The sequence below is a fragment of the Argentina silus genome (assembly GCF_951799395.1).
Source record: "Argentina silus genome assembly, chromosome: 15".
NCBI classification, from domain to species: Eukaryota; Metazoa; Chordata; class Actinopteri; order Argentiniformes; family Argentinidae; genus Argentina; species Argentina silus.
The window spans coordinates 8,218,498-8,244,705 of NC_139669.1; the positions used below are offsets into that span (position 1 = coordinate 8,218,498).

Here is a 26,208-nt window from a genome sequence, read left to right on the forward strand (position 1 = left end):
CAATGTCCTCTATATTTCTCCATCTCTCTATCCCTCTCTCTCTCTATCCCTCTCTCTCATATCTCTCTCTCTCATCTCTCTCTTTCTCTCTTTCCCTCTCTCTCATATCTCTCTCTCTCATCTCTCTCTTTCTCTCTTTCCCTCTCTCTCATATCTCTCTCTCATCTCTCTCTTTCCCTCTCTCTCATATCTCTCTCTCTCATCTCTCTCTTTCTCTCTTTCCCTCTCTCTCTATCCCTCTCTCTCATATCTCCCTCTCTCTCTCTCTCTCTTAATACCTTTCTCTCTATCCCTCTCTCCCTCCCTCCCTCTCTCTCGTACCTGGCTTAGCGAGGGGGTGAACCACCACTATGGATGCCGGTTGAACCATGTTGCCATGGATACGCTCGGCGTTGCGCCCGCTGCGTTTGTTGACGCTCCGGAGAAGCTGATGCTCCCAGTCGGTCATCCACAGACGGTCCTCGAACACCGCCAGGTCAAAAGGTCGACCTGGACCAATCAGAGCAGACGGTACAGATGGAGGACTTGAGTCACACTGATCTTGTGAAACTGTGTGTGCGTGTGTGTGTGTGTGTGTGTGTGCATCTGCATGTGTGTGTGTGTGTGTGTGTGTGTGTGTGTGTGTGTATGTGTGTTTGTGTGTTTGTGTGTGTGTGTGTGTTTGTGTGTGTGTATGCGTGTGTGTGTGTGTGTGTGTGTCTGCGTCTGTGTGTGTGTGTGTGTGTGTGTGTGTGTGTGTGTGTGTGTGTGTGTGTGTTCCACAGAAGCCTCACCTACTTCGTTCTCTATCAGGACCCGGCGGTGGGAGCCATCCAGCGCGGCCGTCTCGACCACGCCCCTCTGGCGGTCGCACCAGTAGAGGCGGTCATCCGTGTAGTCTACGGTCAGACCGCTGGGGGCCACCAGGTCAGCGCTCGCCACGACCGCACGGCCCAGACCCTCCAGGGAGGCGCTCTCCACCGCGGGCCTGGTACCCATGTCCGTCCAGAACAACCTCCTGTGGACACAAAAGAGAAACGATAAACGATAAAACTATAAACTCACCTACACTCTTGTAAAAACGGGTTCTAAAAGGGTCCTTCATTTGTTGGACTTCTGTTTCTCATTGCTTTCATGTTTTCATGTCTGCTGTTTGCGTGACAGAGATGAGACACAATGGAGGCGTATCTTACTTGGCCAGGGGATGGACAGCGATGCCTCTGGGTTTCTGGATGTCCTTGTTTATAACGGTTTCTCTGTTCAGGCCATCCAGGCTGCTGCGGTCTATAGTGGACAGGCTGGAAGAGGTCAGAGGTCAGAGGTCAGGGGTCACAACCTGAACCAGCAGGGACTAGACCAGACCAAAGCAGACACAACTAGAGTAGTGAAGAGGAGAGGAGGGTAGATTAGAGTAGAGTAGATTAGAGTAGAGTAGATTAGAGTAGATTAGAGTAGAGTAGAGTAGAGTAGACTAGAGTAGAGTAGAGTAGATTAGAGTAGATTAGAGTAGAGTAGAGTAGAGTAGATTAGAGTAGAGTAGAGTAGACTAGAGTAGACTAGAGTAGAGTAGACTAGAGTAGAGTAGACTAGAGTAGACTAGAGTAGAGTAGAGTAGAGTAGAGTAGACTAGAGTAGAGTAGACTAGAGTAGACTAGAGTAGAGTAGATTAGAGTAGAGTAGATTAGAGTAGATTAGAGTAGAGTAGAGTAGAGTAGATTAGAGTAGAGTAGAGTAGACTAGAGTAGACTAGAGTAGAGTAGACTAGAGTAGAGTAGACTAGAGTAGACTAGAGTAGAGTAGAGTAGAGTAGAGTAGAGTAGAGTAGACTAGACTAGGGTAGACTAGAGTAGACTAGAGTAGAGTAGACTAGAGTAGAACAGATCAAGTTCCACCTTCTGTCGGTCCAGTAGAGCCTGCGGTTGACCCAGTCCACCGCCAGCCCCTCTGGTGAGTCCAGCCCCTCCGAGACCACCACCTCCCGAGAACCACCGTCTAAATCAACACGCTCAATCTGCTTCAGCACCGTACTGGCAAAGTACACCTGGGAATACACACACACACACACACACACACACACACACACACACACACACATAATAACAAACCGTTAAAAGGATGCACCGGGATTCATACATATGACACACATAAGCCAAGCATTTTCAAGAGTCATGTAGTAACCCAGCATGGCCAGCAGAGGTCAGTAGATCTGAATGCATGTGGGGTCATTCTGCACTGCCTATCTGAAGCTGTAACACTGACAGCGCTGTTGTCCAATCCCTTACTTTGTTTTGGACAGGGTCATAGTCCAGAGCGATGATGGTTCCCCTGGGCTCCTCCACCAGGCTGTGGACCCCAGAACCATCCATGTTCACACGCCTCACGTCCACTATGTTAGCAAACAGCAGGTACGGGGGCGGGCCTGGAAGATAATGATAATATGGGGTGATGTAAAATATGAAGAAAATATATTATTGGGTGTTTTTAATAGTCTCGCTATTGAAGCATGCGTCAGAGAGAGAGGGGGAGAGAGAGAGAGATAGAGAGAGAGAGAGAGAGAGAAAGAAAGAAAGAAAGAGAGAGGCAGAGAGAGACAGAGACAAGACAGAGACAGACAAAAGGACATCATATAAATGTGATTATTTTGTTGTGGTTAAGACGAATATTGAAAATATTGAAATACAGATGAAAACATAGGAGCACAGTGATCAGAAAAGTGTTGTGTTTTGTGTGTGTGTGTGTGTGTGTGTGTGTGTTTGAGCATGTGTGTGTGTGTGTGTGTGTGTGTGTGTTTGAGCATGTGTGTGTGTGTGTGTGTGTGTGTGTGTGTGTGTGTGTTTGAGCGTGTGTGTGTTTGAGCGTGTGTGTGTTTGAGCGTGTGTGTGTTTGAGCATGTGTGTGTGTGTGTGTGTGTGTGTGTGTGTTTGAGTGTGTGTGTGTGTGTGTGTGTGTGTGTGTGTGTGTGTGTGTGTGTGTGTGTGTGTGTCTGTCTGTGTGTGTGAGAGAGAGAGAGATGACTGACCAGTGGCTGTGCACTGTCTCCCGTCCTGTTGGAGCTGGTAGCCAGGCAGACAGTCACACTCCCACCTGCCGGGGGTGATGGGGGAACAGCCCTGGCTGCAGCCCCCCCTGTCTGCTGAGGAACAGCCTGCAGGCAGCACACACAGGGCTGGAGACTTAGACCTAGCCCTAGCCCTAACCCTAACCCTAACCCTAACCCTAACTGTAACCCTAGCCCTAACCTGTCTGCAGACGAACAGCCTGCAGGGAGCACACACAGGGAGAGAGACACCCAAACCCAAACCCTAACCCTAACCCTAACCCTAACTCTATAACTAATTTTCACAGACACTGTTTTAGCTTCCTTTAGCTTCCTCCCAGAAACATGAAGAAACTCTGGTTACTCCAACACACAGAAAGAAAACCCCACTCTGTAACATGGCTACAGCCTCTCTAGCTGGGGAGGCTGGGGGAGGTAGAAATCGGAGGACGGGCTCATTGTAATGCATGGAATGGTATCAAACATATTCCATTCCATGCATTACAACGAGCCCATCCTCCGATTTCTACCTCCACCACTCAGTGACATGAGTAAACACCTCCAACAATGACAGACATCAGACATTGTATTTTTTGTATGCTGCATTGTCATGGAACCAAGCCTAAGAATTTCACTCCCTGCACTTGTGTATGAGACGTAACAATAAACTTGAAACATCAGGTCCACAGAGTCTTCATTGCAGACCAACACTACCACAACCCTACCTGAGCAGGTCAGTCCATCTGGTAGTTGCATGGAACCCTCGGGACACACACACACAACGCCCTGCGCTGTGGCAACACACTCGTGGTCACACTGCGTCATGTTCCCCACGCAGGGGACGGTCTCTGGGGAGACAAGAGCACAGAAGGGTACATTCATATATGATATATGATCATGATCATATATGCCATTTAGCAGACGCTTTAATCGAAAGCGATTTGCAGTACAGTGAGTGCATACATACATTTGGTGTATATATGGTCCCAGCGAGAATCAAACATGGTTGAATACAAATGATTAAAGGATAAAAATAACATTAGTTATAATATTATATAATATATAATCATATAATAGACCGTAATGACATAATGTGATGCTGCTTCCTAGTCTATTTCTGGCCGCATCACTTCCTGGTTGGCCGTGAGTGGGTGTGGATTGGATAAAGCCAGATGGTTAGAGGAACAACAAACTTCTTAACCCCTGCCTGGGTTAAATCCCTGCATGGAGTCAGGGAAGCCTAATCCTGTTCAGACAGGTGAAAGTGTGATGAGAATTCTGTGCCTCCGCAGTCAAAGACCCGTATGTGTGATGTAATGCTTGCACGCCATGCCCGGTACTGTACTGGACCTCTACGAAAAGGGTTAATAAGATTACCAGAGAAGAACAGTTTGGGACTCCTGCACGCTGCCTCAGCTTGCAAATAAACACGACTATTAATACTATCAAAGACCAGGAAGTCTTCTAAGTAGGAAACTCGTTGACGCCAGGTTGACTAGCTGTTGATCGGAAAAGTGTTGTGTTTCGTGTGTGTGTGTGTGTGTGTGTGTGTGTGTGTGTGTGTGTGTGTGTGTGTGTGTGTGTGTGTATGTATGTGTGTGTGTGTGTGTGTGTGTGCGTGTGTGTTTGAGCATGTGTGTGTGTGTGTGTGTGTGTGTGTGTGTGTGTGTTTGAGCATGTGTGTGTGTGTGTGTGTGTGTGTGTGTTTGAGCATGTGTGTGTGTGTGTGTGTGTGTGTGTGTTTGAGCATGTGTGTGTGTGTGTGTGTGTGTGTGAGCATGTGTGTTGACGCCAGGTTGACTCGATTCGTAGCTGTATCGTGCTAACGTTTTTACCTTTTGCATAATCTCCCTTTGTTTTCTGTCATTGCCTTTGTACAAAGGTGCTGTACAAATAAGGTATCATTTCTCTACAAGGATGCAGCGGTCGCTCTATTCGGTCACAGCTTCTCACTGTCCCGGTGGTGGAACGAGCTTCCCACTGCTGTCAGGACTGCAGAGTCACTACCTATCTTCTGCCGTAGACTGAAGACCCACCTCTTCAGGCTACATCTTGACTGTCCCTCCTAAAGACCTCTTCACCCCCCACTACCCCGCTGTACAGTTTCTCTACTGTAAATAAAAAATTGTTTTTAAAAAAGTAATCCTTCTTTCTTCTAGCATTGTGACTGCCAACGGCCCCTGGTCCTAGCATAGATTTTCTTATGATGACTGATGCATAGATTATTCACTTACTTTAAACAAATGTACTTGCTGTAAGTCGCTTTGGATAGAGGCATCTGCTAAATGTCAAAAATGTCAAAAATGTAAATGTAATTAAGAAATGTACTATGGCTATATGTTGTAAAAAATCTAAAAATAGTAAGAAGTTATAATGTACCTATAGTTTATCATAGTTTAGGAGTAACATATGCTTCTACAGCAACATAACCCTAACCCTAACCCTAGCCCTAACCCTAACTCTAACCCTAGCCCTAACCCTAACTCTAACCCTAGCCCTAACTCTAGCCCTAACCCTAGCCCTAACTCTAACTCTAACCCTAGCCCTAACTCTAACCCTAATCCTAACTCTTTAGGAGTAACATATGCTTCTACAGCAACATAACCCTAACCCTAACCAATCTGATTCATATTGCACATGTACCAGTTATTTCATGACAGTCTGCGAAAGCAAACTCATACGGGTCACAACAAGGAACTACCAACACAAAGGAACTACCATGATTATCTGAGTCACTATACTCCTGAGGTGTAGTCTGAGGTATTGTTTGTGATCATGGTTGTAATCTTCTGTCCCTTGGCCAAAGGTGTGTTAACCAGCTTAGCAGGCCAAGCTGCTGACAGAATATGTTTCCTATCACTGGGACACGCCCCCTCATCCTCTAAGGGTGTGACGTTGATGAGCATTGGCTCCGCCCACACTCTGCCTTCATCGTAGGAGAGGCCCTGTGAATGAAGAGATGCTCAAATGACAGTCTCTCCTTTTCTCTCTCTCTCTCTCTCTCTCTCTCTCTCTCTCTCTCTCTCTCTTTTCTCTCTCCCTCTCTCTCTTTCACACACACACACACACAGACACAAACACACACGAGTGCAAGTAAGCATGCATGCTTCAATGCAGAGACTCTTAAAAACATCCAATAACACATCTCCCCTTTTTTCTGTACCCCTGTATCTCTCCCCCCTCCTCTCTCTTTCTCTCTGTCTCTCCTTATACAACCTCTCTCCAGCCTTCCCTTTCTGAGATCCGTCAGACAGCCACTAAATGTCTGTGGTTTGACCCAGGTAACCTAACAGAGAGTTAGCACCTAGCCTCTGTGTGTCTGGGCTCCCTGGGGTCAGAGTGAGGTCTAGGGGACCCAAACAGAGCCTTTGATACCTGGTCCCAAAGGACCAGAAATACCCCCAAATGACCCTTGGGGGACCAACATGTGCTCTAACACCACAGGGGATGATGCAACACTCAAACTGTTTGTTACAAGATCAGGTTAGTGAGCACACAACATAACACAACACACAACAAAGTCCTTCTCTTTAAAGCCAAACAGATGTCCTCCTGTACAACGGTTCAGAGTTAGACCAAACTACTCCACTGCTACCAAGGTTTAGGGTTGGGTTCCTGTGCAACAGCCCCAGAGGCAGGTATAGTATAGTAGTCCTGGGGCAGGAACCTGTACGATAGCCCCAGAGGCAGGTATACTAGGTCTGGGGGCAGGTACCTGTACAACAGCCCTAGAGGCACGTATAGTATAGTAGGCCTGGGGCAGGAACCTGTACAACAGCTCCAGAGGCAGGTATAGTATAGTAGGTCTGGGGGCAGGTACCTGTACAACAGCCCCAGAGGCAGGTAGTATAGTAGGCCTGGGGCAGGAACCTGTACAACAGCCCCAGAGACAGGTATAGTATAGTAGGCCTGGGGCAGGAACCTGTACAACAGCCCCAGAGGCAGGTATAGTATAGTAGGCCTGGGGCAGGTAGAGCAGTCTTACCTTGGCAGGTCTTCCTGTCGGGCAGCAGGGCGTAGCCTTGGGGGCAGGTGCAGAAGTAGGACCCAGGGATGTTCTCACAGCCCAGGGAGCAGCCGTGGTTCCACAGAGCACACTCATTCACATCTAGGACACAGACACGCAGCCAACTGGGCTTGAGATGAGCCTATTGTCTGTTTCTGAGGTACATTATAAAACCATCCATTTTACATGGGATAGTTGCTAAGAAATATGCCATTTCTACAGTGCAAAATATTGATTCTATGGGATAAAATGGTGGACAGCCTACCTTCACAATGGTTGCCATGTTTGTTGAGGGCGAAGCCTTCACTGCACTGGCAGACGCCCTGCTCAGCTGGGTTGGAGCACACATTCACACAGTCTCCTGCATCTCCGTCACACCCTGCATGGAGAGGGTAGAGCATATGACAGTAGTTCATACTTTGGATTATTAGATTATCACATAATTTATGGATGTAACGTCATGGAGACATCGCAGGTCTACCAAACATCCACTACAATTAGTGGTCCAGTGTGTAGTTTTGAGCTTTTAAAATAGTGCTAATATAGCCATGGTAAATCGGTAGAGGTCAAGGAATGAGATCACACAGTAAAGAATACCTATTACGTACATTTTGTTTGTTTGCAAGGACATGCACATGTTTTCCGCCATTAGAAAACATAGCATATTGGATGTATGCTATGCTAATGTTCAGTGTAGTCAGAGATGGCATCAACGTGTAACCTCTGACCTGGTAGGACAGGCACGGCGTCTGCTATTGGCTGGTTGAGGGGATGTACCACCTTCACATCGATAGGGGGGTGCGCCAGTCTTCTCAGGTTGACGTTCTCCGCCTCCCCCCCCGCGTACTTATTGACGTGCCGTATGGCCTGTGATGTCACATCCGTGTAATAGACCTGTTCCAGGAACACAGACACCCCTAGAGGCTGAGACCTGGCGGCAGAACAAAGCACACAAAAGCAACCGTGGTGAACCCAGATATGATGAAGGGATGAAGCTGTGCCAGGGGAGGCTGGTGGAGGTAGAAATCGGAGGACGGGATTATTGTAATGCGCGGAATGGAATTTCGGAGTGGTAACCTCATTCCATTCCATGCGTTACAATGAGCCTCTCCTCCGATTTCTACCTCCGCCAGCCTCCTCTGAGTTGTGCTTACCAGATAAATGGATGCAAATATGAAATGATCACATTTTGAGAATCAAGCTTTGATACTGAGAAGTTGACACCCTCCTGTCTGTTCATGCTAACAGACTATCCATTCATAACTAGAAGGGGAGGACACATACAGATAGTCCCTTTTTTTTTTGTAATATGTTTTTAGGGCATTTCTGCTTTATTGGGATAGAGACAGTTGAGATTGACAGGAAGGGTGGGTGACAGAGAGGAGGGATGACATGCAAGATAAGTTGAGGGTCAGAATCGAACCAGGAATCTTGCGATTACGTGGCATGCGCATTAGTGTGCTACGCCACCAAGCGCCCATACGGGCAGTCCTGAGCTAAACGAAACATCTTCCATATTCTTGTTACCGTAGTGTGTGATCAATAACATTGATCACGTTCCCGTTGTAGTCACAGGAGCCGATGGCGCTGCGTCCCTCTGAGCTGAACTGGACCCAGAACAGCCTCTTGTCCAGCCGGTCCACAGACAACGCTCCCAGCCTCTCTGGGAGCTTCAGCACCGTAGTGGTCATCTCTCCTCCCATGTCTGACCTCTGGATGCTGGGGGTCACCCCGTCAGACAGCCAGAACAGATACCTGGGGGTAGGAGTGATGATGTTGGGGTGGATAAAAGACTAGTCTCTGGCTAGGCTGGTTGGAGGCAGAAATCGGAGGATGGGCTCATTGTAATACATAGAACAGAAGGAGGAACGCTATCAAACATGTACACAGAAACACACCGGTTTGAATGCATTCCTTATTCCATTCAAGTGCATTACAATGAGTCCGTCCTCTGATTTCTACCTCCACCAGCCGCCCCTGGTCTCTACCTACTGTAAATGCGGCATGCACGTACAACGTTTACTTGGTACGGTAAGGGTCTGGTAAGACAGTCCTACAGTACCCCACTGAACACTTGGGGGGCTGGTTACCCGGACACAGATTAAAACTAATCCTAGACTAAAGTGCACCTTCAATGGAGATTTTCTATTGAAAATGTCATTTATTTTAGGACTAGGCTTAATCTGTGTCCGAGAAGCTTCATTCATTGAAATGTGTCATCAGAGGATTAAAGATAAACTAAGACACTGAGAAAATCTATCAGTGTAATGGTAAGGAGTTTGGTAAGGACTAAAGATAAGCTTTTGGCATTTGGGCATTTTACTTACTCAAGTAAATGAGAAAAACCTAGAGTCAACACACTGTAGCTTAATAGTAACTCTAATACTCCACTTTGCATGTTCAAAATGACTTTGCTTTGTCAACTTCTGAAGTGAACTGAAATGGCTGCTGAAGTGAAGCAATCGCCTGAGGGCCAAAATGGCTGCCGTTGTCTGTGAGCAGAGAGCGGAGGTATGTGAGAGGCAGCCAGTCAGATAGCACCTATGTGCTAGCCATGTTAGAGAGGAGGGGAGAACGTCTACGGGGGCCAGCGTTTGTAGTAACACACAAACAAGATGGCGGGAAGACGTACTCTGAGGAACGGCTTTGGAATGTCTGTCCTTCATGTGTTTGGTCTTACTCATACTTGCTTGAAAACATTCAGAGACACGTGAAGAGCTGAAAGGTAGATGGATGGATGATGGAGAGAGAGAGAACAATAGATAGATAGATTGGGATAGCTATCTTACTAGATAGATAGAGAGATAGATAGTAGATAGATAGACAGATACTAGATGGATAGATAGACAGACAGACAGACAGACAGATAGACAGATAGATAGACAGATAGATAGATAGATAGATAGATAGATAGATAGATAGATAGATAGATAGATAGATAGATAGATAGATAGATAGATAGATAGATAGATAGATATAGTAAAAGCATTACCTGTCAATTGGGTCAACTGCTATGCAGCTTGGCTGGGATAAGTGTCTTAAAAGAGTCTTCTCATATTTTCCATTGGTATCCACTCGTTTGATAGTTCCCCTCTCCCCACAGGTCCAGATCACAGAGTTCTGGATCCAGTCGACGGCTAGGCCCGAGATGCCCTTCCCAGACGAGTAAACTTTCTGGGAAATGTAAAGGTGATAGTCAAATGAACTACTCTAGATCGGTACTGTGGAGGCTGGTGGAGGTAGAAATCAGAGGACGGGCTCATTGTAATGCATGGAACGGAATGAGGAATGGTATTAAGCATGACATTCTATTCCATGTATTACAATGAGCCCGTCCTCTGATTTCTACCTTCACCAGCCTCCCCTAATGCATACTGTATCTCTCAAAATGATTTGTCACAGTGTGGACATGTTGCTGTTTGGTCATTCATGACATGACATCAACTAAAACTATGTCATAACTGACATTCTGTACATTGACTAATAGTAACAATAGTCAAAATAGACCACTGACGCATAGTATGATATTCTGTTTTTAACGTTTTCAGGTCATGTATTATGCATGAGAACCTGTCTGTGTTCCCCGTCCATGGCAGCTTTGTAGATGACCCCAGTGTGTGTGTCCGCCCAGTAAACCCTCCCCTCTCTGTAGTGGTAGTCCAGTAGGATGGTCTTCCCCACTCCGCCCACCGTCCTGCGTTGGTTCCGACCGTCCAGGTCCATCCGGTGGATGGACTTACCATGGCCGAAGATCACATAGGGTTCTGGAGCTGCTCAGAGGGAACACAGCAGGGTCACATAGGGTTCTGGAGCTGCCCAGAGGGAACAGAGCAGGGTCACATAGGGTTCTGGAGCTGCCCAGAGGGAACACAGCAGGGTCACAAAGGTCATCATCATAGGTTATACTATAGATAGTCTTGTTACTGTACCAGGCACTTCCACCCAAATGCGCGGAAGGTCTGGTGGACCAACACGTCAGACTTGGCCTTCATTAAGCCAATAGAAAGAGCGTAGAAAAAGGACGGCGCATAGCCATTGGCTTTACCTCACATCAATCAACCCTCACAGCACCTCCCCCCAGTGCTTACACACCACACATTTCTGATTCGGAGCTACGCCTCGTAGCCATGTGATTGGCTGAAATCAAACAATAACAAATACTTTACTCAGTACATTCACTCCTGCTAAGGCCAGGTTTGATATCTGATGTCTATCTATCTATCTATCTATCTATCTATCTATCTATCTATCGTATTTGCTGTTTTATAGATTTTCTGACGTTCATTGTCACAATCACAAAAGGATAACCTCTTCATTCTTTTTCCTCTGAGGCACAGTAGTCTTTTGATCAGAGACCCCGTGCTAAAACCAGTACTGAACAACAGAACACACTCTGCCGTTGTGGAAAGCCTGAAAGCGATAGTCGTCCATCACTCAGTGTCTCTCGGTCTGACCACAACTGAATGAAACCCGAGGCTGAAGACGTTACGAACAAAGTCGTCGCTGAATGTGGAGCTTCAATGTCAGCCGCCTTCTCCCTGTGTGCAGCTCAGAGCTGATTGTTGAATGTGTCAGATCGCTGCTGCTGGCTAACAGGCCTATTCATCCCTCTAATGGGGTGAAGTTCAAGGCGCTCTTGGCTACTTCCGAATCAAACACTTGTCTCTTAGCAACATGATCCTTCACACCCGCCTTTCACATGTGAATGAAGGTGGTCTTGTCAGGGCAGACAGCGGTTTTATGATCTTTGAGGTCTTCATGTGATCTTCTTCCTCAGGCAGGGAGAACATCAGGGGAGGCTGGTGGAGGCAGAAATCATTTCACTGTTCGAACACAGATTTTTCACAGATTTTGCTTAAAAAGGGGAAGGTTGGAGATCAGTCTAAAATTGTTCAGGAGGGGTTTCATCATGGCAGTTTTAAGTGCAGATTTGAACCTACCTGTAAGCAGCAGGGGAGGCTGGTAGAGGTAGAAATCAGAGGACGGGCTCATTGTAATGCATGGAATGGAATAGGGAATAGAAATCGGAGGACAGGCTCATTGTAATGCATGGAATGGAATGAGGAGTGATATAAAACAATACCGTTCCTCAATAAAAAAAGGAAGAACAATAAAACATGAAGGGTCAAACACAGGTCACCAATGCCTCTCCCCTGACCTCCAACAACATGCTAATCTAGTCAGACATGTCAACACGCACAGACAGAATAACACGATCATCTGCGTCCATGGACACTGCTCACTGGGGCCGAGGAATGAGGAGAACAATGAACCTATCAGCCCAGGGCTGACAAACACCCAGTCATCGGTGTGTGTGTGCGTGTGCGTGTGTCAGTGCGTGCATGCGTGCGTGCGTGCATGCGTGCGTGTGTGTGTGTGTCAGTGTGACAGCTCTTCATGATGATCGGTAGTGAACCCACAAAAACAGGTCAGAGATGTGTTGCTAGGATACACCATGCAGACCAAATCAATGGTCTCTCAGGGAGGATTCTGATTTACCGCAGAAGGAAAAACCCCTCGACGTGGGATTCTTAGGACGTTGGGGGTATAGCATATCTTCAAAGAGGTAAAACGTCTTCAAAATTCCAGGAAAACTGAGCGGTGACTGTTCGACCTGATTTTCAAACATGTAACAGTACCACAGGAACAGACATACAGTACACACAGAATAACAGGCAGATGAGGCGGTAAGCTGCTATGTCCGGTCCACCTGGCGTAGCACGTGAGTGGCCCGACCCAGTCACAGGTCACAGGTCAAAGGTCAGAGGTCACAACTAAGACCCACCCAACTCCCAGTTCTGTAACACTGAAGGTAGACTTCTTCATCTGGGTCAGGGGAAACCTCCTATGGGTCTGGTTGATCGTGCCAGGGTTACAGTCCACTTGGCAGGGGAGAGGCTGTGGAGGTGGAGGTGGGGGTGGAGTTGGAGGTGGAGGTGGAGGTGTAGGTGGGGGTGGGGGTGGGGGTGGGGGTGTAGGTGTAGATGTAGATGTAGGTGTAGGTGGGGTGGGGTGGGGGTGGATGTGGATGTGGATGTGGATGTGGATGTGGAGGTGGAGGTGGAGGTGGAGGTGGAGGTGGAGGTGGGGGGATAGGTGGAGGTGGAGGTGGAGGTGGAGGTGGAGGTGGAGGTGGAGGTGGAGGTGGAGGTGGAGGTGGAGGTGGAGGTGGGGGTGGATGTGGAGGTGGAGGTGGAGGTGGAGGTGGAGGTGGAGGTGGAGGTGGAGGTGGCGTGACCAGGTCAGAGGAGATCACCTCTCACCCCAGGGGGGGTCACCCTCCTCTGGGCATCAGAGAGAACAACCCTCAGAGAGAACAACAAGCCTCCAGTGATACCAGCTTCCTGCCAACCGCCTTGACACGCGAGGCAGATGCACGCAAGTTCACACATACTGTACACACGCAGGCATGCACAGACACGTACACACACACACACACACACACACACACACACACACACACACACACACACACACACACACACACACACACACACACACACACATACATATATATATATACACACGCACACACACATACATACACACACACACACACACACACGCACACACACACGCATACATACATACACAGGCACGCAAGTTCACACACACACACACACACACACACACACACGCAGACAACATGCAAGCACACACAGACACACACACACACAGACACACACACACACACACAGACACACACACACACACACACACACACAGACACACACACACACACACACGCACACACACACACACACACCGTCTGCCCAGCCAGCACCCTGTGACGCACGAGGAGCCTGTCTGGTCTGCCTCCCTCCCCCACAGCGTCTTCTCTCTCCTGGGCAAGAAGGTAACCGTTGTTTAACGTGGGTCACTGCTGACCAACCGGCCCCAGCCAGAAACAAAATGGCCGCCCACGCTTTCTGGTGCATGTACTGTAGCGATAGAGTGACGCAGGGATGATTTAGTAGATAAAGCAAGTGTATTGTGCTATCATTGAGTTAAGGTGTGTTTTAAAAGCATTAGAGGGAGATAAGAGAGAGAGGGAGAGATAATGCTTGACTATGGAATTCAATCATATAATTCGCATAGTGCTATGTTTATTATTTGCTTGTGGCTATTTGAAGTCATGGGTTACGACTTTATTAAATTACATTACCTTTTTTGGGGGGCAATTTGATTACGGCAAAAATGCCGTCAAAGCTGCATGATATGAAGTATGTCAGAAAAATCTAAATTTACACACACAGTCCTTCCAGAATGTACAGTACCTGACCTGGTTCTCCCCAGGTTCCCACCACTGTCCACCACAGCTCTCACGCAAGTCCAGTTTGGACCGGTCCTGGACAGGTGTGAACAGTGAACATGACAACCCATACAGAATACAAGAGGGACCAGGACAGGGATTGGGTCAACTCACCCACACAAAACACTAGAGGGACTGGGTCAACTCACCCACACAGAACACTAGAGGGACCAGGACATGGACTGGGTCAACTTACCCACACAGCTCCTGTTGTCCCCCGCACCCGAGAGGTTCCCTTGCCAACATACTCTCCCAGAGGCCAGCGAGGCTCCTCCAACGCTCCGCACCATTAAACACACCAGCACTGCCGCAACCACCGTCGCTACCAACATAATCCTGCGCTCCGTCTCCGTCCCGTCAGCCGCCGCTGCCGTTCAAACGTTCCACCAGCGCTCGCCCTCAGGCATTCCCACCCTCGGAGCGGGCGCACGAAAATCCCCCGAAACTCTTCAGCAGTCGCCGTTGGCCTGTGGGCATCCTATCCTCCGAGGCCTCGCGGCGTAGAGAGGAGGAGGAGGAGGAGGAGGAGGAGGAGGTTTACATCCCAAAAAAAAGAGAGAGGGGGAAAAATGAAAAGAGATGGAAAAACAACAAGGGCTTGTTGAGGGAGAGATAGAGGAGGAAGAGGAGGAGGAGGAGGAGGAGGAGGAGGAGGAGGAGGAGGAGGAGGGCAGGGGAGCCGCTGGTGGAGGTTTCTGCCTCAGACCTGTGGATTTGTGTGGGAGACTCTGTGGTGGTGCTGCTCCTCTCTCTGGCCCCCAGGTTGCTTAGCTGTTTTGGAAGCAAAGTATGAAATTCCTGACACCCCCGTGGTAAATGTTACACTTCCCGGACCGCGATGGGAGCAGGAGAAGGATTTTCCCTGCTGCACAGGAGTCGCTGTCTGGAGCAGAATGCCGAATATGCAAGTAATGAGACAGACAGCGCTGCACAGAGGTTCCAGCAAGTACTCACCCTCCTCACCCCACCCCCTTACCCCTACCCCTGCCCCCTTTGAGAGAGAGAGAGAGAGAGAGAGAGAGAGAGAGAGAGGGAGGGAGAGAGAGAGAGAGAGAGAGAGAGAGAGAGAGAGAGAGAGAGAGAGAGAGAGAGAGAGAGAGAACTCTAATAGACCTCTGCTTCTATTGTGGATTCTTCTCAGTGAAATAAGATGACCTCTGACTCCCTTGCCGCTCTCCCTCTGTCTTTTTCCTTCTCTCTCTCTCTCTCTCTCTCTCACACACACACACACACACACACACACACACACACACACACACACACAAAGGGGCATTGTGTGTATGTGCATGACTGTGTATGTGTATTTGTTTATTTGTGTGTGTGTGTCCATCAGTCAGTCTGTGTGTGTGTGTGTGTGTGTGTGTGTGTGTGTGTGTGTGTATCTGTCTCCTCAGGACGGGAGTCTCCTATTCCCTGAGTGAATCAGCCAGGGTGAGTAATACCGTTGGAACGAAGGAGAGGAGAAGAGGAGAGGAGGGGAGTCTCTCTCAGTGGTCTACTTGTTTTCTGTTGACTCAAGAGAACAAGCACCAGTCTCCACCAACTTAAACCCCTATTCATACCCCGGATGACTGGCATATTGTGATCAGCCTTGTCACAAGTGACCGTGTAAATAGCTGGTGAGGGTTTCTATGTCTGAGTAGGTCCCAGTGTCTCAGCATAGGAGGCTGGTGGAGATCGAAATCGGAGGACGGGCTCATCATGATGCATGGAACGGAATGAGGAATGAACGTGTTTGACACCACTCCTCATTCCGCTCCATGCATTACGATGAGCCCCGTCCTCCGATTTCTACCTCCACCAGCCTCCCCTGGGTCTCTGGCTATTGTAGTGGGTGACAGTCTGTAGTCTCGGGGCAATACCTTCCTCATGATTTCACCTCTGGCTGACGCAATCTTGGAGTCGTTGGTGAATCACTACAGTCCAGCTGACTCTAAGTCAGATTCAGACAAATAGTGGGTTGTCAGTCCTATCGTAGGACATTTGTAGAGCACAGGTGTAGACGTGGTGCGAATTAATGTTGATACGTTAAGAGATACTGTTGCAGCCTTCACTTTGTGTATATTAACCCCACCCCTCCCCACCCCACCTCCCTCCCATTCCTTCATTATAAACGAGAGGATATTCCATATTGCATAAACGACGGTCCATCCCGTCTGTTTGTCAAACAAGCCCGGGCGTTGTCATGCTAACAGAACAGCTGTCGGTTCGGGGCAATCGGGCCGGGCAGCACCCAGACAGCCGCAGCTGGTGGGGCACCGGCATGGGTATCCATGGGAACTGGTTGGCCCGGGTCGGCCCGTGTGACTACGATTTACGGCCACGCCTGTTCAGGCACCCGGGGCGCCGTGACCCATCGATTCAAGCTGCTCACCGCGGCCCACAGGACAATGAAGCTGTATTATAAGGAACACACACATAGGTTGGGGGTGGGGAGTGTGTGTGTGGGGGGTGGGGGTGAGGGTGAGGGTGGGGGCAGGGGGCGGGGGGTTGGGGGGGGGGGGGGGGGTAGGTGTGTGTGTGTGTGTGAGAGCATGGAAACACACACATTGACATGCACACACTGGGATAGTGGAGTCAAAATTTGTTGGGAAAGAGAGAGAGAGAGAGAGAGGGTGGGGGAGGGAGGGCAAGAGAGAGAAGGAGAGAGAGAGACAGAGAGACAGAAAGAGAGAGAGAGTTGTACATGCACCTGTTGCTCAAGTGGCGACAGGGCACGAAACCCATTTCTCATGGAAAAAGACCAGAGATTATCACTCCAGGAACTGTTATGCTATCAAAACTCTTCCCTTGCTATCAAAACTGTTCCCTTGCTATCAAAACTGTTCCCTTGCTATCAAAACTGTTCCCTTGCCATCGAAACTGTTCCCTTGCTTTAACATGGATCAAATAAAATTAAGTGAAACATCTTGTTTTAACATTTCAACAAATGTTTCTTTTATTAAAAAGAGAAGTATAATTCCAAGTATGTGCAAATATATACATCACTGTTACACAATCGGTGGCAGTATTTTGGGGAGTGTTAAATGTTCTACTTCACAAGAGAATGGACAAGATATGTTTTAGTAAGGCAACAATTTACCAGTGCTTGTTTCACTAAAATCAGAAACCATTTTTTCTTATCTTGAAGGACTCATATTGATATTATATTCATGTCAACTAATGTAATATCTTATATCTGATATTTCCAATTTCCTACAGTTTTCTGTTGCACAGATAAGTTCATGTATGAAGACCGTAGTGGATATTATGAGAGATTCTCTAAAAGGATTAGCAACATAGGACCCAGGTTCAATGACAATGATTCACAATTTTACAAACAATTTAAGGCTCAAACATTCAGTGGTTGATGAATCTGTCAATCATTGGCTCATAGCTTTAACAAAAAAAAACATTATTTTGGTGTTCATCCAAAAAGATCTCCAGAGTTTCTCACAACATTAGAGTCTGTTTCTCTGGGTGAGTGTGATGCTCTGGGGCAAGGACGGACTGGGACAACAAAACGGCCCTGGACTTTCAGCTGACCGGCTGTGTGAAAGGAGGAACGGACCAATGGGCCTGCCACGCCGGGGGTGATGGAGTAGTGGGCTGCTTCGTTCATTTTTGGCTGCATTTCTCACCGGCCCTGCCGCCCACAGATCAACCGGCACATCTACCGGCCCTGCAGCCCACACACCCACCGGCCCATCTACCGGCCCCACAGGCCAAAGATCGCGTCGCTCACTGGCCCCGCAGACTGGCCCACCGGGACCTCTCCCGGTGCTCCAGACGGCCAGTCCACTACTGCCCTGGGGGTCAGCACAGAAACTCAGTCCTGGAGCCGTCACTCTTGTAAGTCATCTGTGAGTCAATGCTGGACCTGGAGCAGAGGAGCATCCTCTCCGACTCGTGGGTCTGCCTGCGGGCCCACAGCTCGCTGGCGTGACCTCCTCCGTTCAGAGTCCTCTGTTGCATCGACAGCGTCTCGAACTTCACGTAGCTCTCCTTGGCCAGGTCCTCGTCCATCCCGGGGGTCGGGCTGGCCTTGGCGCAGTAGAGGCGGAGGATCTTGTAGACGAGCAGGAAGATGAGGGGCAACGCCACGGCGCAGGCGATGCCACTGACGATCATCAACAACTGGTTCTGACCTTCGTCATCGTCATCCAGGATCTCCAGGGTGTAGAACTCTGTACACGGGTCTTTCCCCGCCGGGCTCCCCTTCGCCACCAGGCAGACAGAGTACCTCTGCCCCGAGTACAAGCCCTCCAGCAGGACCTTACCGCTCCCGGCGTCCGTGTCCTCCGTCCGCTTGGCGTCGTCCTCGTCGTAAGGGGAGTAGACCACCGTGAGCGGGGCGTCGCTGGGAAGTCCGTTGGCCGACCAGAGAAGCACGGCGCTGTCCGCCGTCTCCTCGACAACCTCCAGGTCGGAGACGGTCTTCCAGACGTCGTCTTTCTTCCTGCTCTTTTCGTCTGCCGCCAGCTTCCTCCCATCACTCCCCCCCTGTTGGATCCTGGCCGGCTTGTAGGGGGCTCGGGTGGGGGAGGGTCTTCTCTTGGTGGGGGTGGGGGTGGGGGTGGGGGTGGGGGTGGGGGCCAGCGTAGTGAGGCCTGGGGTGGAGGTGGTGGAGTTGGGGGGGTCTGTGATGGGGATGAGGGTGGTCGCTTGGCTGGGTGATCCTGCCTCGGTGTTGGGCCTCAGTGGGGGGGGGATGGTGGTGGTGACCATGCCATCCACGGCCAGGGTAATGGAGGACTCTGCGTTGCCCGCAACGTTCTTGGCCTTGCAGATGTACTCCCCTGCGTCCTTGAACAGGACCCCATGCAGGCTGACGATGGACCACCGGACGCCTTCTCCTGGAGACTCCTGGACAACTGTAGATAACAAAGGATTTAAAGGGGCAATCTGGGATTCAAACAACAATAAAGAGGTTTTCCCGGCATTTTTTGGGGGTAAACAGCTGAGGGATGGGCCTGGAGAAATGTAACCACTCTCAAATTCATAGACAGTGCTATGGAGGAATGGACTGACCATCCATGAGATCAAAATTATAGTTGTAACCATGTGTTGATGCTATACAGTGTTTGTTTACATACATTTTTCACAAATAATGGAGTAAAACAAGTTTATACTGTATATTATGTTGAACTAAGTTCATGAGTCATTTATCATTTATATTCTTAAAGTGTCAATGGCTATACAACATTAAGTCCCAAAATGGACGTGTACCAATCCCAGATTGCCCCTTTAAGTGGATAATGATGATAATCTGCAGAGATTTGAGACAGAGCTTGTCTGTGAGCTAAAGATCGCCACACTTTCCATTCGTTCCTATAAATGGTCATAAACCATCATAAACCATCCCTGTGGTGGCCTGGGGTGGTCCACTTGTCTAGCACCATGGCCTACAGTGCACACATATGCCCATGTCGGCATGGGTTAGAATCCAACACATGCCCTGCTGACATACCCTGTCTTTCTTCACAATCTCTATCCAATAAAATGACAAATATAACAGTGGGATTGCCCCACAAAAAAAATACCTTTAAAAAAAATGAAATTAAATAAACCAGGGGAGGGGAATGGAGGAGAGGAGAGGAGAGAGGGAGGAGAGAGGGAGGGCGGAGAGGAGAGAACTGAAGAGAGCAGAGGAGAAGCCAACATTGTAAGCCCCCACAACCGCGGTATTCAGTCAGCCGTAGTCTAGATCTAGTCTGGCACTCCTTCATTGTTGCTCTCCCCTCTCATCCTCTCTCCTCCTCTCTCCTCCTCTCCCTCTTCTCCTCTCTGCTCCTCTCCCTCTCCTCCTCTCTCCTCCTCCCTCCTCCTCTCTGCTCCTCTCCTTCTTCGTTCCTACCGTACCTGTGTCTTTGACAGGTGTTCCATCCGCAGTGGTCCAGATGAGGGTGGGCGTGGGGTAGCCGGTGGCGTCACACCTCAGCAGCACGTTGCTGCCCTGCGACGACGTCACCTTGGTGGCGGACATCATGACGATGGGCTTCACGCACTGGTCCAGCTCGGCCCGCTGGAACTGAACGCCGGCCAGGTTCTCAGGCCCGTTGCAGGCCAGGAACTGGTCCATCAGAACCACCGGGGTGTCGGTCATCTTGGCAAGCTCGATCAGCTTGGAGATCCGGCAGTCACACATCCAAGGGTTGTCCTGAAGACCTGGAGGTGAACACAGAGGAGATTGATCGACTCATTGTAATTTTTGGGCCTTTTGGATTTCTTTTTTTAATCGCCCTCAGCCCTGCTATCCAGTAGATATGTTTTGTGATACAAGAAACCTATATCTGTTGAAGACAGGCATGTCTACTCTTCATCAAAGTTATGATGTTATATGACTACAGTAGTATCAGATTCTGTATAGAGGTTTACCTATCAACACGGCTTTCTCTGCCCATCCAACCAATTAAACAGTATCCATTCCTGTCAATATGTGGTTGTGAATTGAATTACTCCTCCACATATTTCCCTCTACCCAAACTCCGTCTCTGTTGACAGGGGGAATCCAACTTCCGCAGGGTCCATCTGGCCCTTGTTATGACCGTCAACACAGCTTAAACCATCCCAATGATTGGTCAGGACAGCTGGAGGCAGAGGTCAACATGCAATCAATCGTAGGGTGTGTCCTGAAATCAGGCCCTAAATGTTCTGCCTCCAGTGTGAACTGCCTAGCTGTTGGCATCCCCAGCTGTCTCAAGTTTGCGTGTACATGACAGAAATTCTGTACAAGAGCTCTTGTTTTTGAGACGTAAGAAGTGAGAGGCACTGGTGATCAAGCTGTACTGTAGCATTCAACCAGTTGTTCCTCCCTCGCTGTGTGTTTATCAATAGCTTCGTTATAGACACTTAGGTTAGCATCATTAGCATTGGTGCTAATTGTGCTGCTGATCGAGAGCTGTCATCTCACATGTTTAAAGGGCTACTTAAAGAGGCAGTCTGGGATTCAAACAACAACAAAGTGGTTACCGTGCCCCTTTTTTTGGTAAACAGCAGAGGGAGGGGGCTGGAGAAATACAACCACTCTCAAACTCATAGACGAAGCTAATCATGCAATGACCATTTATGAGATCAAAATTATTGTTTTAACCATGTTCTGAAACAGTGTTTGTTTACAATTACATTAGTAAAACAAGCTTATATTTTGGGTTCTGATAGGGTAAGATAGTTGAACTAAGCTCATGAGGCATTTACTGTATAAGTTATATTCTTCAATAATTAATGGCTATATATTATTCATTTAAAAGTCAAAAAAAATTATGTACCAATTTCAGGTACCCCATTTAATAGGGGTAGTTCGCCCAAATAATCGAGCATTATCTTCATACACGTAAAAAAAAAAAACTTAAAATGGAGGATGTCTTTATAATGAAGGGTCTTTCTGTCGACGAACGTTTAGACATACTATAGACACATTTGGACTCATGTCCTCTCTTACAAATGACATTAAAGGGTCGGTCTCCGAGAGTAAAGCCTATTTATCACTGAGGATTTCACTGAGACAAGCTTTCTCAGAACATGTAAAACACTTGCACATGCTTACTGACACACACACACACACACACATGCATGCACGCATGTACACATGCACACACACACACACACACACATACACGCACACACACACACACACACACACACACACACACACACACACACACACACACACACACATACACCTGTACAGGTCATACATGCAGAAAGCCCCGTAACTAGATTAGTATGTTCTGAACTGAGACCAGCTACAAACACCTTTCCAAACACAAAGGAATACGTTACTGAGACATGACTCACGCTTGATCTTCTAATAGACCCTACAGTACGACTGAAAATAATGTTGACTATGTGTTGACCAATAATCACTGGTTATATTGGGTTGACCAATAATCACTGGTTATATTTCTACCTCTTCAGCTTAGTTAAAGTGAAACTGACTAACACGCTACGACTTGTTGCCAAAGGTCAGCTCAAATGTTGGCCTTGTGGTTCATTCACGATAAAGCCAAAGAAGTACTAACTTCTCAAAAAAGCATGAATAGGGGATTCTGGTAGCACATGTTGGTGCAGACATTCCCAGGATTCTACTTAAGAAGTACTTAGTGAAATGGTAATAACATATTATATTATGTTTCTTTTGGATTCATCAACAACCACTGCTATAGTAAGAACCAAATGGTAGTTAACAATTATGTTGAATTATTTGAAGTGCTTGTTACATGATAGTTACGATGAATCCAAAAATAAACAAATATGTTTATTATTATTGTGCAATTACAATTCAAAGTAATATCCAATGGCCACAGTACCATGAAATAAAACGCAAGCACCGAATCTATTATTCCCAGGGAACATGGTGTGTCATCTGGCTAATCCTGCCTGGTTAATCCTGTTTCTCCTTCAAGCTTGTTCCTCAGGGATTAGCTACCCTGTCCTCACCCTATTATCAATATCCCCATCTGCAAACTGGGCAGACAAAGTCTCTGGATTTACAGACCACAGGCCAAGACCTCTGTGTACAGTAGCTGTCGTGGTGGCCCGAGCCACCGAGCCATATCAAAGGATACTTTAGTTGGTGATTTCCTCTTGTCATCTGTCCATCGCTCTTCATTGAACCCCTTAAACAGGTCGACCGGGATTAAAGTTTGTCTGTTGTCTGTTTACATGTTTGATTCAAGCCCGAAATAAACTGCGTGATTGTGCAAACTTAAACAAAGCAGGGAAAAAAAAACAAAAAAAAACAACTAATCTGATTGGTCAAAGCCGGATGCGTGATAACTTTAATCCCCCCCCTCCACCTGTGGAGGTGTATCAGAAATGGGTTGCCATGGTGACCTGATGAGATGATTACTATGGGATGGCCTCTAATGGCAGGGCATACTCCCATGTACACGTTTGGTTGCCATGCCAACAAGGTAATTCTAGATGGACTCCATGACCAGTGAGGTAATTTAGGCCACTCTTATTCAATGCAGTGTGCTTCACAATAAGGTAAAAACAGCTCAAATAAGTATATAGTCTTATAGAAATAAAGTCGATTTATAGATGTAAAAATACAGAGTCGAAAACAAGAACAAAAGTTTTGACTGGGACATATTTGTTCAAATCTGAACATATTGCTGAACTCAGGGGAGGCTGGTGGAGGTAGAAATCAGAGGACGGGCTCATTGTAATGCATGGAACGGAATAGGGAATGGTATCAAACACGTGTGGGGAGGCTGGTGGAGGTAGAAATCAGAGGACAGGCTCATTGTAATGCTTGGAATGGAATCAAACACACGTGAGCCCATCCTCCGATTTCCACCTCCACCAGCCTCCCCTGGCTGAACTCCCTCATCCCTAGCCTCTAACCGAGAGTTGGCCAATTGTGAGGTTGCAGTCTTCCAACCACACGTGATGATGCTAACCCACTAATCAAGTCTTTGATTGAAGACAATTAAGATGATTAGTTGATTAATTGAATCACGTGTGTTACTGCTTGGCTGGAGCACAAGCCTGCCGTCACAATGACCCTTCCAGAGTTAGTGACGCCATGCCAGACTTCAACAGTCTCAGCAGCGATGTGAGGAGACGTCCAGAGAATAAAGCAGGGTAAGATTCCCCATCTCTAATCCCGCACCTGACCCCGAGAGTGGAGGCTGGCGGAGGTAGAAATCGAAGGAACGGGCTCATTGCAATGCATGGAACGGAATGAGGAATGGTATCAAACACGTGTATCCTCATTCCGTTCCATGCGTTACAATGAGCCTGTCCTCCGATTTCTACCTCCACCAGCCTCCACGGAACCCCAACCCCCTCTTCTCTCTTCCGTAACCCTTAGACATACAGTATATGAAATAGGATTTTACTCTTACCAGGCAATTTGGCAATTCTATCTCTGCCTATCCCCTAACCTCTAACCTCTAACCACTAACCTCTGACCCAGACCCCCCTACCCCTCTCCCCTCATCCCCCCCTTACCCAGCACGGTTTTCTGCGACACGTTGATGGAGGTGAGGGGCACTCCGTTGAAGGGCGGCCAGATATCCATGAGGTCGGAGGGCAGGGTGGTCAGCTTGTTGCTGGAGACGTCCAGGTAGGTGATGTTGACCAGGTAGAGGGTGGCCTCCACAGGGACACTCGTCAGCCTGTTGTTGTGCAGGTCCAGGGTCCTCAGGCTGGGCATCTCCCTCAGCGACTCCCAGGGGAAAGTGGAGATCATGTTCCCGTCCAGGCGAAGCTCATGGAGGACCTTGAGGTTGTAGAAGCTCCCGGCGTCCACGGAGGTGATGGAGTTGTAGGTGACCCACAGGTAGCGCAGGTCCACCAGGTAGTAGAAGGCCTCGGTGGGGATGCGACGCACCGCCGTCTTCTCCACGCGCAGCTTCACCGTGTCCACAGGGACGTTGACGGGGATGTCCGACATGTCCGGGTCGTTGCACAGGACCGACCTGAGGGGGAACAACAGAAACCTGGGATGAGTTAGATGGTTAGGGCCATCCTTATGCTACCTTATACTACCTTATGCTACCTAAGCTACCTTATAGTACCTTATGCTACCTTATGTTACCTTATGCTACCTTATGCTATCTTAAACTACCATATGTTATCTTATGCTACCTTATGCTACCTAAGCTACCTTATACTACCTAAGCTACCTAAGCTACCTTATGCTACCTTATGCTACCTTAAGCTACCTTATGCTACCTCATGCTATCTTAAGCTACCTTATGCTACCTTATGCTACCTTATGCTATCGTAAGCTACCTTATGCTACCTTATGGTACCTTATGCTACGTTTATATAGCATTTAGTTACTTATTTATTTATTTATTTATTTATCTATTCTATTGGTATGTAGACATCTTTCACGTCCGGGTCCTTGCACAGGACCGATCTGAGGAGGGCAGGTTCACAGGGTGGAAGAGTTAGATGAGTGAGTACAGGTAGGATGGGTTAGATGGTGAAGGCCTTATTTATGATACCTATGCTTGTTTATGGGCCTTGTTTATGATGCCTATGTAGTTGTCTTCACTGTAATGTCAAGTGACATCGTCCTTGTTTGTGTCATAGCAGACCACCGTTCTGAGGGGAATACGATTACGACTACTGCATTTCTGGGAAAGCTGTTTCACGTTTGTCATTGTATTTACAAGCTTTTATGTTCAAAGGCGTCTATCAGACTGAACTGTTGTTCTATAGTGTGGCTGCGTCTGGGAACGAGGAATGGTATCAAACACGTGTGTCAGCCTCCCCTGGTGTGTAGCCAAATGGGAATGTAGCATTAGTGGCGTAGGGATGGTTTAGTAGATAAAGCGAGTGTATTGTGCTATCATTGAGTTAATGTGTGTTTTAAAAGCATTAGAGAGAGATAATGCTTGACTGTGGAATTTAATAATATCATTCTCACAGTGCTATGTTTGTTATTTGCTTCTGGAAGGCTCCATTTTGGGCCCCGGCTAAAGCTGCTGTCAACACAAACATGTGACAGGTAAGGACCTGCTCTAAGCCTTGCCATGTTTTAAGCAAAATGGAGGGTAAGACTGTCATGTATCAGACTTCCAGTGTTTTATAACTTCAATCATATTTAACTATTTTAATTAATAATATAAGATTATGCTAAAGGTCATCATTCAAAACGTCTACAAATGATTTATTTTTATTTTTTTTAAATATTATTTTCTCTTTTGTTTTTTTTGTTTTTTTTATTAAATGAACTTGCGAAAGAGACATGGGTCCAACACAGTAGCAGTCAAGAGCAACCACTCCTCTCTACGAAAATACAGTGTAATACCTGGTTCCCGCGCCTTCGCCTTGTCCGTGGTAAACGCAGGTGCACTGGGAAGGGCAGAAGGAGTGGGCCACACTGAGGCAGCACAGGAACACATGGACGTACAGCAGACGATGCATGATGGC

The 26,208-nt window shown here is 47.8% G+C and overlaps 2 protein-coding genes across 2 annotated transcripts in view; both read right to left on the minus strand.

Moving 5' to 3' along the window:
• Positions 1-14,666, minus strand: part of egf (epidermal growth factor) — a gene marked incomplete at both ends in the record, with an annotated part of 22,313 nt that extends 7,647 nt beyond the window's left edge. Inside the window, 14 exons of the mRNA XM_083685532.1 lie at positions 322-489; positions 774-997; positions 1,173-1,277; positions 1,872-2,020; positions 2,262-2,398; positions 2,999-3,124; positions 3,742-3,864; positions 7,002-7,124; positions 7,288-7,401; positions 7,751-7,953; positions 8,550-8,777; positions 10,015-10,196; positions 10,593-10,792; positions 14,531-14,666. Coding sequence (XP_083541658.1) covers positions 322-489; positions 774-997; positions 1,173-1,277; positions 1,872-2,020; positions 2,262-2,398; positions 2,999-3,124; positions 3,742-3,864; positions 7,002-7,124; positions 7,288-7,401; positions 7,751-7,953; positions 8,550-8,777; positions 10,015-10,196; positions 10,593-10,792; positions 14,531-14,666 — 2,218 coding nt within the window. The remainder of the gene's footprint in view (positions 1-321; positions 490-773; positions 998-1,172; positions 1,278-1,871; positions 2,021-2,261; positions 2,399-2,998; positions 3,125-3,741; positions 3,865-7,001; positions 7,125-7,287; positions 7,402-7,750; positions 7,954-8,549; positions 8,778-10,014; positions 10,197-10,592; positions 10,793-14,530) is intronic.
• A 3,463-nt stretch (positions 14,667-18,129) lies between these two features.
• Positions 18,130-26,202, minus strand: lrit3a (info leucine-rich repeat, immunoglobulin-like and transmembrane domains 3a; the record flags this gene model as incomplete). The annotated part of the gene is made up of 4 exons (XM_083686223.1): positions 18,130-19,187; positions 20,176-20,481; positions 24,274-24,743; positions 26,087-26,202. The coding sequence occupies 4 exons, from the start codon at positions 26,200-26,202 to the stop codon at positions 18,130-18,132; spliced, it is 1,950 nt and encodes a 649-aa protein (XP_083542349.1).
• Between the last annotated feature and the right edge of the window lie 6 nt (positions 26,203-26,208).